Source organism: Myxocyprinus asiaticus, chromosome 15, assembly GCF_019703515.2.
Source record: "Myxocyprinus asiaticus isolate MX2 ecotype Aquarium Trade chromosome 15, UBuf_Myxa_2, whole genome shotgun sequence".
Taxonomy (NCBI): Eukaryota; Metazoa; Chordata; class Actinopteri; order Cypriniformes; family Catostomidae; genus Myxocyprinus; species Myxocyprinus asiaticus.
In genome coordinates, this window is record NC_059358.1 from 5,119,412 (window position 1) to 5,134,897 (window position 15,486).

General features: G+C 38.9%; 1 protein-coding gene across 1 annotated transcript in view; it reads left to right on the forward strand.

Moving 5' to 3' along the window:
• Window positions 1–14,996, forward strand: part of LOC127453116 (double-strand-break repair protein rad21 homolog A-like) — a 49,414-nt gene extending 34,418 nt beyond the window's left edge. The window contains exons 9-14 of the mRNA XM_051719236.1: window positions 6,389–6,612; window positions 6,992–7,145; window positions 7,324–7,469; window positions 11,715–11,897; window positions 12,005–12,085; window positions 14,300–14,996. Coding sequence (XP_051575196.1) covers window positions 6,389–6,612; window positions 6,992–7,145; window positions 7,324–7,469; window positions 11,715–11,897; window positions 12,005–12,085; window positions 14,300–14,491 — 980 coding nt within the window. The 3' untranslated portion in view covers window positions 14,492–14,996. The remainder of the gene's footprint in view (window positions 1–6,388; window positions 6,613–6,991; window positions 7,146–7,323; window positions 7,470–11,714; window positions 11,898–12,004; window positions 12,086–14,299) is intronic.
• Window positions 14,997–15,486: the final 490 nt, after the last annotated feature.

The window sequence follows — 15,486 nt, forward strand, 5'->3', positions numbered from 1 at the left end:
ATATTGTATCGATACTTTAGATCCGTGTATCGTGATATATTCAACAATTTGTGCATTCATATCATGTCCAGCATTTCAATAAAAAAGGAAGCAGGTCATCTAAATAAGTGCAAACTCAAGCGCTGTCCTTCAGTGCAGTAAGAGACACTTCTATGAGAGGCGGGAGAGACTAAAACTGAGCCTGCAGGATTCACTGTTTCTCTTGCGGACACGCTGGGACTGTTGCGTGTTTGGCACTATGACTGGGCAAAAATATTGATTTTCTGCTTAATCGTGAAATTCATTTGAAAGATCTGGATGTTGATTCTTAAAATCCCAAGGTCGCTCTTTTACGCAACCCTCCATAATGCGCAGATACGGTTAAAAATGTCAGTGATTATCCACTTGCTCCAGTATTTCACCGGTATTTGAGTTGTGTAGTGGTGAAGTTTACATACACTTAGGTTGAAGTCATTAAAACTCATTTTTTATTGATTCCACAGATTTCATATTAGCAAACTATAGTTTTGGCAAGTCGTATAGGACATCTACTTTGTGAATGACACAAGTAATTTTTCCAACAATTGTTACAGACAGATTGTTTCACTTTTAATTGATATATCACAATTCCAGTGGGTCAGAAGTTTACATACACAAAGTTAACTGTGCCTTCAAGCAGCTTGAAAATTTCAGAAAATGATGGCAAGCCTTTAGACAAATAGCCAATTAGATTCTGATAGGCTAATTGGAGTCCATTGGAGGTGTACCTGTGGATGTTTTTAATGCCTACCTTCAAACTTAGTGCCTCTTTGCTTGACATCATGGAAAATCAAAAGAAATCAGCCAAGACATCGGAAAAAAATTGTGGACCTCCACAAGTCTGGTTCATCCTTGGGAACAATTTCCATATGCCTGAAGGTACCACGTTCATCTGTACAAACAATAGTATGCAAGTATAAATGCCATGGGACCATGCAGCCATCATATCGCTCAGGAACAAGATGCATTCTGTCTCCTAGTGATGAACGTTGTTTGGTGCGAAAAGTGCAAGTCAATCCCAGAACAACAGCAAAGGACCTTGTGAAGATGCTGGAGGAAACAGGTAGACAAGTATCTATATCCACAGTAAAAGTCCTGTATTGACATAACCTGAAAGGCTGCTCAGCAAGGAAGAAGCCACTGCTCCAGAACCGCCATATTATAGTTTGCAAGTGCACATGGGGACAAAGATCTTACTATTTGGAGAAATGTCCTCTGGTCTGATGAAACAAAAATTGAACTGTTTGGCCATAATGACCATCGTTATGTTTGGAGGAAAAAGGGTGAGGCTTGCAAGCCGAAGAACGCCATCCCAACCGTGAAAATTGGGGGTGGCAGCGTCATGTTGTGGGGGTGCTTTGCTGCAGGAGGGACTGGTGCACTTCACAAAATAGATGGCATCATAAGGAAGGAAAAATATGTGGATACATTGAAGCAACATCTCAAGACATCAGCCAGGAAGTTAAAGCTCTATCACAAATGGGTCTTCCAAATGGACAATGACCCCAAGCATACCTCCAAAGTTGTGGCAAAATGGCTTAAAGACAACAAAGTCAAAATCAGATCAATCAAATCACTTTATTGTCACTCAATCATATATAAAAGTGCGACAGTGGGTGAAAGTCTTGGGTGCAGTTCCAAGCAACATAGCAGTCATGACAGTGATGAGACATATACCAAATTACAATAAACATCAGATTTACATAACACAATTTATGAAACTAATATACACATAATTACTTGCAACACAATATACAAATAATAATATACAATGTACAGTATACAATACACACAATATGGAATACACAGTATACAATAAAAATAATATAGATAAATGTGCAGTAAGGTTGTATAGTAAGGCTGTCAGTTGAAAGTCGAAATATAATTTATAACAGTCCACTTTGAGATTAATAAAGTGCAGTGCTGATATATGTTGATTGTGAGCGATCAAGAGTTCAAAAGTCTGATTGCTTGGGGGAAGAAGCTGTCATGAAGTCGGCTGGTGTGGGTCCTGACGCTGCGATACCGCCTGCCTGATGGTAGCAGTGAGAGCAGCCCATTTCTCGGGTGGCTGGAGTCTCTGATCCTCTGAGCTTTTTTCACACACCGCCTGGTATATATGTCCTGGAGGGAGGGAAGCTCACCTCCGATGATATGTCTGGTAGTTCGCACCACCCTTTGCAGGGTTTTGCGGTTGAGGGCGGTGCTGTTGCCGTACCAGGCAGTGATGCAGCCAGTCAGGATGCTCTCTACAGTGCTGGTGTAGAACTGTGTGAGGATGCGGTGGTTCATTCCAAACTTCCTCAGCCATCTCAGGAAGAAGAGGCACTGGTGAGCCTTCACAATGGCTTCAGTGTGGATGGACCATGTGAGTTCCTTGGTGTCCACATCACTGAGGAACTTGAAGCTGCTGACTCTCTCCACCGGTGCTCCATTGATGGTGATGGGGCTGTGTTCTCTGTCTTTTCTCCTGAAGTCCACCACATGCTCCTTGGTCTTACTGACATTGAGGGAGAGGTTGTGCTCCTGGCACCAGCATGTCAGAATGTGCACCTCCTCTCTATAGACTGTTTCATCATTGTCAGTGATCAGACCTACCACCGTCGTATCATCAGCGAACTTGATAATGGCACTGGAGCTATGTGTTGTCGCACAGTCTTGTGTGTACAGGGAATACAGGAGTGGGCTGAGAACACAGCCCTGCGGGGCTCCAGTGTTGCGGGTCAGTTGTGAGGAGATGTTCCTGCCCATTCTGACCACCTGGCGTCTACCTGACAGGAAGTCCAGGATCCAGCTGCACGATGAGCTGTTCAAGCCCATATCCCAGAGTTTCACAAAGCTTGGAGGGCACTATGGTGTTGAATGCTGAGCTGTAGTCTACAAACAGCATTCTCACATATGTGTTCCTTTTTTCCAGGTGAGAAAGAGCAGTGTGTATTGTAACTGCAATGGCATCATCAGTGGAGCGGTTGCTTCTGTAAGCCAACTGTAGTGGGTCCATTGAGGCAGGCAGTACAGAGCAGATGTTATCTCTGATAAGCTTTTCAAAGCACTTGCTGATGAGTGGAGTTAGGGCAACAGGATGCCAGTCATTTAGGCAAATTATCTTTGACTGTTTTGGTATGGGCACAATGGTGGATGTCTTAAAGCATGTAGGAACCACAGACAGGGAGAGTTTGAAAATGTCAGTTAAAACACCCGCTAGTTGATCCGCGCATGCTCTGAGAGCGCAGCCTGGAATGCCATCTGGACCCACAGCTTAGCGATTATTCACCCGTTTGAGAGATCAGGTTACATCCGCAACAGAGACAGTAAGTGAACTAACCTCTGCTGTGTCGGGCACAGGAGCTCTCTCCATGGAGATGTTGTTTTCCTCAAAACGAGCGCAAAATGTGTTTAGCTCATCTGGAAGAGAGGCAGTGGTGTTCACAGCTGAGTGATTAGTTGCTTTGAAGTCTGTGTTTGTTAATTCCCTGCCACGTACTTCTCGCATCAGTGGTGTTGAACTGTGCTTCCACTTTGTTTTTGTATTGTTGTTTGGCTGCTTTGATTGTTTTGCGGAGAGTATAACTGGCATGTTTATATTCCTCAGTGTTCCAGGAATTAAAAGCGGAGGTCCGCGCATTAAGTGCTGCACGAACATCGCTATTAATCCACAGTTTCTGGTTAGGGTAGATCCGTATTGTTTTGGTAGGCACTATATCATCTATGCACTTCCTGATGAAACACGTTACGGTATCAGCGTAGACCTCGATGTCGTCATCATAGGTGGACCAGAACATCTCCCAGTCCACGTGATCAAAACAGTCCTGTGGCACAGAATTCGATTGGTACGACCAGCACTGGATCGTTCTTAGGGTGGGTGCTTTCTATTTTAGTTTCTGCCTGTAAGCGGAGAACGGAAGAGTGCTCCGATTTGCCAAAAGGTGGGCGGAGGAGGGATTTGTAAGCATCCCGGAAGGGAGAGTAGCAGTGATCTAAAACCTGGTCCCCTTGTGTGTTGCATCTGATCTGTTGGTAGTATTTAGGTGAGTCAAGGTATTGGAGTGGCCATCACAAAGCCCTGACCTCAATCTGATAGAAAATTTGTGGGCAGAACTGAAAAAGCGTGTGCGAGCAAGGAGGCCTACAAACCTGACTCGGTTACACTAGTTCTGTCTGGAGGAATGGGCCAAAATTCCACCAACTTATTGTGATAAGCTTGTGGAAGGCTACCCAAAATGTTTGACCCAAGTTAAACAATTTAAAGGCAATGCTACCAAATACTAACAAAGTGTATGTAAACTTCTGACCCACTGGGAATGTGATGAAAGAAATAAAAGCTGAAATAAATCATTCTCTCTGCTGTTATTCTGACAGATCACATTCTTAAAGTAGTGATCCTAACTGACCTAAGTCAGGGAATGTTTTCTACGATTAAATGTCAGGAATTGTGAAAAACTGAGTTTAAATGTATTTGGCTAAGGTGCATGTAAACTTCTGACTTCAACTGTATATTCAACTGTATATATCGTGAAATATGTATTGATGTACCCAGGCCCCATATTTAGTCAGTCTTAATCTAAAGGCCTTGGTGATGTTAAATTGTGAAGCTTTTGAGTTTTCGTTGAAGGGCGTGTCTGTGGCGGCCTGACAAAGCCATGAAACAGGAAGTTGTTGTAACTCAAACATACAATGTCCAATTTGCCCCAAACTTCACATGTTTGATAACAGTCCCGGCCTGAATACACCTACGTGCCAATATTTAGTTATAGTCATAGCGCCACCTACTGGCAACAGGAAATTACATGTTTTACACTGTGATACGCTCTTAACAATTAAGTGCTAAAAAATGCTAAAAAAAAAAAATTGGAGTGACATTCCCCTGGCACAGCAGCCCCAACGTGCACCAGGGTGCGAGGGCCCGTTCATCGCTTCTTGCAGCTTTAATTTAGATATGTTTTTTTATTGTATTAAATACCCATAATATTGCATTACGGACGTGACTGTTACAGATGCTTCATAGCAAATCACATGGATATCAATAAGTAAATCAAACGTCCACCACTCTTTACCATGATGATTCTGATAGATCGCTGACTAATGCTTCGATCTGTGACAAGTTTCAAGTTTACTGCATCTATAGCCAACATTTGGGAATGGATCATTTTGACAAACATTGTGAATTTAATGTAATATGATAATTTGATATTGCCGCTGCTCAGCTGTGTACCGCACTCACACACTAGTGGGTGCTGTCTGAGCATGTCGCTGAATGCAGTTACTGTGTTTTAAAACACATTTCCCTTTTTAAACTGAATTTGTTCTGGTGTGGACTGAAATATGTATGTCTAGAATCTGTGTGTAGGGGTTTATGATTATACATACAAATGATTTGATACATTGGTAATGAGTACTTTCTCTGAGAAGGTAAATTTTGTGTCTTCACTGCAAATGTAACGTCAAACACTGGAATTGCCTTGTTTGACATGCTTCACATTTTCTGGCTTTCCTTGATTTTGGTATTTATATTACACTCACTTTTTTTTTTTGTGATTTAACATTTTTTATTGATTCATACAATAAAAATATATATATATATCTCACACACATTTATACCTATACCTCTCTCTCCACTGCCCCTCCCCGAGAGCCCTCCAAAAACTCCAAATAGTTGCCCCATTTCCCAACAAACAAATCCAAGTTACCCAGTCTTCTAAATGACACTTCCTCAAAAGCCGCCACCCTCCCCATCTCCGTGCACCACTCCTGAAATAAGGGTGCTCCAGCCGATCTCCATCCCCTTAAAATAGTTTGTCTGGTGATCATTACACTGGTGAGAACCCAATTTTTTATGTGTTTATTCCCCATATCGATGACCGCCCCATTGCCCAAAACACAGAGTCTGGGGCAAAACGAAATCTGTGTGTGCTGTGTTTTTTTTTATATAAACTTTATACAATGCAATACATTTGAATAATTATAAATCACACTTTAGTTTTTTTATATCGGTGTTGTCATGCTTATGACTTATGTGCCGATGGTTTTAATATGATCAATAATTGGCAGATAAATATTGGCGGCCGATACATCGTTGCATCCTTAATGTATCGAAATTTCTTTAGAGAATATAATCCCCCCCCCCCAATTCTCTGCTCTGAAACATTGGCTAAATATTGCTGTTTAGTGTACAATAAAACTTAATCACAAGCCATAGTGTTCTCCAGTTTGTACATACATTTTTTTCAGTAAATCGGTCAAAATGATTCCCAAGCTCAACACCACATGGTCACACATCCTCAGCTTAATGCAGCGATCATTACATCTGTATTAATTGTGAATTATGAAACATGGCATGAAAATCGATGAGTTAATACTGATGTGTCCTCAGTGAAAGAGACTAAGGCTAAACGTAAGAGGAAGCTCATTGTGGACAGTCTGAAGGAGTTGGACAGCAAGACCATCCGTGCGCAGCTGAGTGACTACTCCGACATCGTCACCACTCTGGATTTGGCTCCTCCCACTAAGAAACTGATGATGTGGAAAGAGACAGGAGGCGTGGAGAAGCTCTTCTCATTACCTGCTCAACCACTCTGGAATGGCAGACTGCTCAAGGTGACATGTTTTTTTTTTTTTACATGTGTGATAGAGGAGAGGGCTCAAATAATGGTGATGTTCCAAAATCTAGTGAGATCAGCCCAAAATTATTATTCTGTTGTCATTTACTTGCTCTCTTGTTGTTCCAAACACGTATTATATCTTTTGTGGAACACGAGAAATTTTGAACATGGGGAGTTGGTTCTTTTTAATGAATCGGTTGAACTTAATCACAAATTGTTCTGAATCATTAGCAGTTAGGTCAGAATCAAATGATTTTTAAAAATCCTCATGCAGTTATCACAAATGACTGGAAAGGTCATGGATACTCATTTATCAAAAAGTGTGTTTACCCTGGATTTATTACTTGGCATGATGTGAAATGTGTCCGTTTCAGATGTTTACACGCTGTTTGACTCCACTGGTGCCTGATGAGCTGAGAAAGAGGAGGAAGGGCGGAGAGGCTGACAGCCTGGAGGACTTCCTGAAGGAGCTGGAGAACCCAGAGGTGCCCAGAGAGGAGGTGTTGGGCCAGAGAAGTGATGTAATTGGTGAGTCGCAACACAAGCCTGACCATTCTACCTTAAAGCGATAATTAATCCAATAAGGAAATTGTCTTTTTTTTTTTTTTTACTCACCCTCTAACATTCTAGCTAACATCTCCTTTTGTATTACACAAAAGAAAGTGAGTGAAGCTGAGGTCTAAATTGTAAATTTTTTGCCCTATAGATCAGACCATCATGGAAGAGCCCAGTATGCTGCAGGCTTCCTCTATGGAGGGCAGCAGAACTGCTCTGGATGAGTCCATGATGCCACCTCCATCTCGGCAGCGTGGAGTCAAGCGCAAATCGCAAGACCAAGATGCAGCTTTGCCTGTAAGTCAACAAACACCAGCCATGAAATCAAGTGAAAAGGGGGCCATATCATACATTTTTATTTAGTTTTACCCTGATGTCCACTTATAATGCTAGGAATGTTTTTTTTGTGTGTGTGTGTGGCTAAAACAGTCTGTTTACTCGTGGTTTTTTAAATGAGTTTTGGGTGATCTGTTTAAAACGGGACAACGCTAAAGAAAGGTGTAAACGTTTTGAGATTTGTCCACTTCAACCACATTCAGAGGAGGTTGAATGTGGTCGAGAACGCATGTGACCACATTGGGCTTGAAGTGTAAACTCTCATCTGTTTGAATGCAATCGAACAGCAGCGAAGCACCACCTACTCACCAGTCAATCAATCGATTTGCTAGAGCAAGAGTTATTTACAAGAGGTTCTTTGCTGGCTTTAAAAGGAACAAACGTCTGATCAGAAATGTTAAAGTGTACATGCACAAACATTTGAATGTGTTTGATATCAACATGCAGTGACACAGATGAGAAGCACACACATCTGAAGCTCAGTTAAAACAGGTATTCTACTCCACCATTTTATTTTTTAGCTTTTTTTTTTAGCTTTTGTTTGTACTTTATGGTCATGCAGTTATACACTGATATAGGGATTGATGTATGTTGTCATGAATTCACCCTCCCCTCCAATCCAAACACCAAATCCAAAGTGGTCAAAAGAGAAGCATATTACGACTAGGGATGTGCGAGACTAGTCAACTAAACTGGGGGTTTTCAAAGTCAGACAGTGGACCTCCCTTGTGACACAACGTACACGATGCCCCCCACCCCCAAACAAACACATCTGAACAGATTGTCAGACAAGTGTTTGACATTATCATTTTTATCATTTGTTTAACAAGAAAAGTGCAGAAGTTATTAACTGAATTATGACTTATTATAGTATATAATTTTTACAATGTTGGAGAAAATTATGGAATGTAACAATGCTAGTTCAGGCAAAGGACTACTGAATAGAGACTCTGCTTGAATGTCCACGTTTTTCACATACGTCACATATGTTAACAGCTGGCCACATCAGTGGATTCGTCGATCTGGAGTGCAAAAAATGGGCTGTGCCTGATGCTGTCTAACACTAGCTCCTTCACATCCTGTGCCACGTCAGAGATGCGCCTGATCCACTGTGTTGTCAGAGAGTGGAATAGAATCAAGCTTAGAAGCCGCTGCCTCTCCTACCATCAAGGAACACATATCTTTGGCTGCCAGTAGAATCAATGTCTCTCTGATGTTATGTGCTTTGTCCGCCATGGCAATACACAGCGCAATGTGATATGAAGCTTCAGTGGCCTTTACATTTAATTTGACAAATTCTCTGACAGCTTTTTTCTGACCTTGAAAGGCTTGAAGTTTTCTTTGGAAAAACTCAGGAGGTTTTCCCGCTACCTCAGCATGCTGTCAAGGTGTCTGCGGAGTTTAGCAAGTCGCATGCTGTCGTTAGCTAAAATCTCCAGACAAACGACACAAAGTTTGTGGTGCATCAACTAATTCTGTCCATGTAAATCCTAAACTTAAATACTGCTCATCATATTGTCATCTTTTGGGTTTGACCCCTGAAACTGAAGAATTCGAATTTGGTGGTCTCAGAAACCGTTTTATTGTAATTACAGACTGATACGTCACTTCTGCTTTATTGGCGGGCTTGACAAATATCAGAGAATCTTCACAAAGATTCTTGAGATATATATATATATATATATATATATATATATATATACACACACACACACACATTTAATAAAAAGATTTACCACTCTCCGCACCTCCACTGACATGCTCTAGTGCCCCCTTGGGGAGGCGCGCCCCAAACTTTGCTGTTAGTCAACACTGGAATTACTAGTCGGTTAATATTTTTACACATTTATGTTTGGCTTTATATTTTTTTTTACAGAGGCTGCACTTATATTACCGTCAGATTTTAAATATAAATAATACAAATATTATTTAAAAAAAGAGGATTTCTGGAGCAGATACTAAGTTTCATTTCACTTCAGGCTGTACATGCTGCTTCCCTCTCTCACTTGCGGTGCGCACACTCCACGCAGGAAAATGTCTTCTTGCTAGACAAGCAAACTCGGGAAAATAGCAATGAAATCACTTCGGTGGTGGTGCGTGAAGCAGATTTCCAAAACTTTGGGTTGCAAGTAGCTATGGATGTTTTAACATTTGAGTCTTTTTTTAAATCTGTGCATACTTGTAAGTTATTTTCCTGCCGAGCTGGCTTTTTCAAGTGCAGGATAGCCGCCTCAAGTGAGTCAAGTCCTGTCTTTCACCAGACCATGTCGACGTGTTAATTTTGCTCATCAAAACATTTATGCTTTTAAGTAGCCTAGAAAATTACTGTTCAAGGCAAGAAATGCCATTTTTTAAATCTTCTGATTAAGAAGGCTATTTTCAACAAGGTGCCGATTGCTTAACAGGTCTGTGTGCATGTAATTTGTAGAATACATTGGGTTTATTGTAGACTATATCACAGGCCTATTTTTTTTCTATCCTATAACAATTTTTTTTTTTACATCGTAGCTGTTATTGGTTAACGTTCTTTACAGAACAGCTGTCATATTAGATCAGTGGCTACTGCACGTCGTGAAATATGCACAACTGTTTAGCGCATTTTTTTTTTTTTTCTCATAAATTTGGCTTACCTTTTAATTATTTTCAACAATGTCCTGACTGTTACTTAACATATTAAAACTTTTACTTGGTGAATTCCATTTAGAACAGGCTATTAGTGTTGCTCTATTGGTCCTACACCATTCATTGTCAAATAAATAAACATGTATTCGCTAATGGAGAATGCGATTCATGTTCTATATTTAATGTACAATGATGATAATGCAAGGCGAGCACGTTACAGATAAATGCCCTTTTCAGCTGAATTTAGCGTTGGATTTGGAATAGATTAAGTATTTTAAATGGGATGCATTAACACATTTTTTTTTGACTGTTTTCTGAAAGTTGGTTTCTTTTTAGACTAGTCGATTCTAAAAAGAAATTTGTTTAAACGTCAGTGAAATTAGTTCCGCACATCCATAATTACACCTGGTATAAACGGTGATGTCTCGCCTGTCCAGTTGTGATCAGATCGCTGAAAACGCTGCTTAATATCAGGTGCAAACTGGGCCTTCATTTTTCACAATTATTATCGTAACAAATATCAGCCTCTCTCTGACCGTTATAATTGAAATGGCCCTTTTTTGCTACTGTCTTTTAAGAAATCAGTCCCACCAGGATTTCATGGCATTTTTTCCTGATTATTGTGGGCCAAAATGACTGAATTTGCTGCGAATTACTAATATGAGTTCAATTGGAGACGCTTAATTATCTTTATATTAAAATATTCTGCCTCAGACAATGTAAGTAAACTGTCAGATTAAAATAGTAGACCTACAATAAAAATGTAAACTAAAAACACATATGAGGATTGTCATGTTTATTGCATCATTAGTTTTAACTGCGATTTATCTGAGAGAACTGCCATTGAGCACTTGAAATTCTAATCACATCGTACTATCCAAACGAGGGATTTTTAAGCAGATATAGTAATGCCAATCATGAACACGTTTGATGAATGATGAGTTGAATTTTCTGGTGAAACATTGCATTGTGTGAGCACTCAATGAATTGAGGCTGTTACCAACCCTCACCTCAGACCATTTAGAGCAGCACGTGAAGATTACACGCTAGCTGACTGTGATGTTCACGCGCAGTTTAAAAGTTCAGACAAGTGACAGTTAACGCACAACGTTCCGGTTTCACTTTAACATTCGTGTAATGGTAAATGTTCTTGGTGGTTACACGCAGGGTTAATGACATGAAGTGACAGTACTCTTTTACTGTGGCGATGATGCAGTTGGATATGAATTGACTTCAAGCACTTATTTTGCCACTGTCAATATAGAGAAAAGTGATTGGATACCCTCAGATTCACAGTTTATGCGAAAATTATACAAGTTTGGAGGGACTGAGAAATGTCCTTATTGCATGATGAAATGAGCAACAGAATTTTGGTCATTTTCTAAAAGATGGCCTTTTTGGACTGGGGAAGAATTTGAGTTCTAAAAGTTTCCGTAGTTTTATGAGCTCTTTGAAACTTTTAGGTACAACTTTCAGTAAAAAAACTATTAGGTTAAAAACCTACTTGATCTCTGGACAAGTTGTATAAAAATTCAGTTAAACACCTTTATCAATGTGTCTAAAATTGCATGTTTGTCATTTCAGCAAATGGATATGTTGGATCAGACTTTGCATCCTGTGGATCAGTCAGTCCTCTCCCATCAGCTTGACATGCCCCAGGTGGATCTCCCTCCAGAGGACAGCGGCAACCTCTCTAGACTTGTCCCTGAACTGGACCTGCTGGATGACCTGAACAAGGAGAAGGACAAGGAAGACAGTGAAGAAGAGGTCAGATTTGTCATTCACAAGTCATGCTTCGGCCCATTTTGACCTTGCGTCCTTGACAGTGTTTTTGATTTTTCTTTGACCAATTGTTTTTTTTAATTATTCGATAGGGGGAGGAGGGACAAGGAGACCAGGACCAAGAGGAGAGGAGATGGAACAAGAGAACTCAACAGATGCTTCACGGACTTCAGGTTTGTATTTGCGGCATTCTGAGAAAAACGTCAGTCGGGGTTGGGTGGTTTGACCGTGTGTGAGACGTAATGGCACACAGAAAAATGAAGTATACCCAAGCCTTACGTGAAATGGAGTTTAGTTGTTTTCGGTTGCAGTGTAACATTGCAACTTGATCAGTGTTCATTTTTTACATTTAAAATGTAATCATGTCATATTTATTAATTTTAGTCGGTTTTACTCTAAATGGCATGTCATTTTAGCCAACGAAAATAATATCTTTTTGTTGATAATGTGCAAAATGACAAATGTTTGTCACTGTAACAGACCAAACTTCAATCAAATATTTAGAAAAATGTATACTGGTAAGCTTTTTTTAAATTTAAACATATAGACATATAAAAGATAGGCTTCTTACAAAATATTGTACAACTTGGGGTTGTGCGGTATACTGGTACTAACAAAACTTTTAAACGGTATGATATAATCGTGTTGCTAATTTCGGTACCATGCTATAATGTGATGCTGAACAATTTTACGGGATGTGACATTTTTTTTTAGATGAAATCAATAACTATTTTTTGCTCAATCAAATTCAGATCTTGATATGGCCAAGTGTGATCATTAAACAGTGGAAGGATGTCATGTAATTAAATAATATGCAGTCTACACGTGCTGTATGCTTCAGAATCAACGAGAGGTGTCGCTGTGCTCTGTCTTACTACACACACATACACAAACAGATCGCACGTGATGCACAACATGCATTGTGTTTATTGTATGAGCGGCTGTGAACACGCGCACAAACTCCTCCGGTGCAGCTCTGAGATCTCAGCTTGCGAGTTTTTCAGCATTTCATTTAGAATGTGGACATTATTAAAAATAATCTCCAATGTCCATGGTAATAAAAGTTCTGCCAAAATAAAAGCTTGAACTGGATGCGTGAAAAATTATATATAATTATTGTTATTAGTAGCAATATTGATATTTGCTACTAATAACAATTTCATAATGAATGGTTTTATTATTAACATTATTATTTATAATAATTTTTATCATTACAATTATTTCATGTAAGCTTTATCACAAAAACAAGTGTACTGAATATCAGCAGCACACTGATTCAGCTGTAGCAGCCTAGTACTGAAGGTAATCAGATTTATTTCATTAATATTTTCATTTATACTGTGAAGCTCTGCTGTGCATCATTTTATTTGAGCAAAACAAATAAATGATTTTTTTAAATGAATTATTTTATTTTATTAAAATTGTATGTATGTATTTGATTTAAAAACTGTTTTGATTATAACATTTAATTAAAACATAAAACATGGAATCCAGAAAAATTCTAATGGAAAATGCAGAATTTGCTACTGCAAGACTTAATGCAGTTTTTTTTTTATCAATGTCCTTTTCTGTGATTTCAACAGCAATCTGAGGCTATTTATTTGTTGCTTAAGAATTTTAGTATTGATACCAAGGTACCAGTTCTGGTATCGTACCAAAGCCAAAATGTTGGAATCAGAGCAAATAAAATATATTTAAGTATTAGCTGCTCTTTAGAAGTTAGCTAAATGTATTCTGAACACTTCATGCTTTAGAGACTGAAGGAAAAATCCTTGGTTAACTTTTGTGTGTACTGTCTTGCCACCTGAACCGCATCTACGTGCCGTGTGTTTGATACCTGTGCCGTGTCTTAGCCGCAACGCGGCGTTTCGCTTCTCCGGTGTGCGAATGTGTTTAGTTCAAGTGCACTTGTTCATTTGCTCCATTGTTTGTGCAGATGTATATTGTGATATTGCATATATATATTGTTGATATAGTGATAAGTCTCATGTATAAAAAGGATGCATTTGAGTGAGTTAATTAACTGGTGTTCAGCCTCAACTCAAGCGGGGAAATACACAACATACTGGATTATTAGATTAGATAAATCCATATATTATATCTTTTATGAACATGCTTCTCTAGATGTTTCTTATATGTGATAATGTCTGGCAGTATTTTTTTCTCATATTTTCATCAACAGTATGCTTTAAAACATTTTTATTATGATGCGTCTTTTCCGTCTCGTTGGCGAAATCAAAAAACCCTTTCAGTTATCAAACTGTGATCCAACATTTTAATCATGCGGTCCACCTCTACTGTTAGTATGTTTTGACCATATCTGTGCTTGTATGGCTTGAGAAAGACATTGAAAGCATGGTTCTTTGTTTTCTTGTGTGCTTTAACAGCGTGTGGTGGCTAAAACCGGTGCTCAGTCCATCAGCCTGCTCGAGCTGTGTAGAAACAACAACAAGAAACAAGCTGCAGCTAAGTTCTACAGTTTCCTGGTGCTCAAGAAGCAGCAGGCTATCGAGCTGAACCAGACAGAGCCTTACAGTGACATCGTCGCCACACCAGGACCACGGTTCCATATTTTATAGATGCGACAGACCCTCTGTTTTGTTTTTAGTAGTTGTATTTAACTTTTTTTTTCTTTTTTTTTTTTTTTGCTACTATTGCTTGTTTATTTTTGTATCCGTTTTTGTTTTTTCGGGGCCAATTTTAAGGTTTTGAGTCAAACCCAATAGATCATGAAGACATTGTAAGGACATAGTAAGGAGTTTTATGCTAGAACATGTTGCACCTCATAATGTCAAGACTGTTGGAATTTTTCACACTTCTATTTTTTATTTTCCTTAAGCTTTATCCCAGTACGTTTTACATTGTAGTAGTGTTAGATATGTGTACATTTTAACTTTTTAATGATGTCACAATTGAGAGACAAAGGTTTATTTTTGGAAAACCAAGTGGATTTAATGACAATAGCTCAATGTTTTGTATCTCTCTTATAATGGCAATTACGATTATTAAAGGTTTGTTAAACTCCTTTATACAGTTGGAATTTGTATGCACTTGTGATTAAATTTTCAAATTGATTGAAAAGAGTTTCCTACATTCCTGTAATTTACAGTTATATACCTTGATAACAACTTGTAGGTCTGTGTTTAGAAATTGTACCGGCAGGGATGCATTTTAACTTCAGATCAAACATTTCAACTTAAAAGTTAATTAGTTATTGTGCAAAAATACATATTGATATAAATTATTACTCAACTTTTTATTATGCATTTTTAAACCTTTGCAGTGCAACGCTTTCCTATATTTTGACTGTTTTTCCTTGAATTATGTGTTAATTGAGTTCATATGAACCCATTTTGAATCTGACTATTACAGTGCAAATCAAGTACATTTACAGTTGCGTCTTGTGGCATAGTGGCTCAGTGTCAGTAGCTTTGGAATACAAATGCCATTTAAGTAAAATGTAAAACCCATTTAATGATTTAGTGTTTTTTTTTTTTTTACATAGTTTCTCTAATCCCAGTTTAATGTGCAAAGATAAAAGATGCAAGCTATTTTATAGGTTGACTTCTTGAAA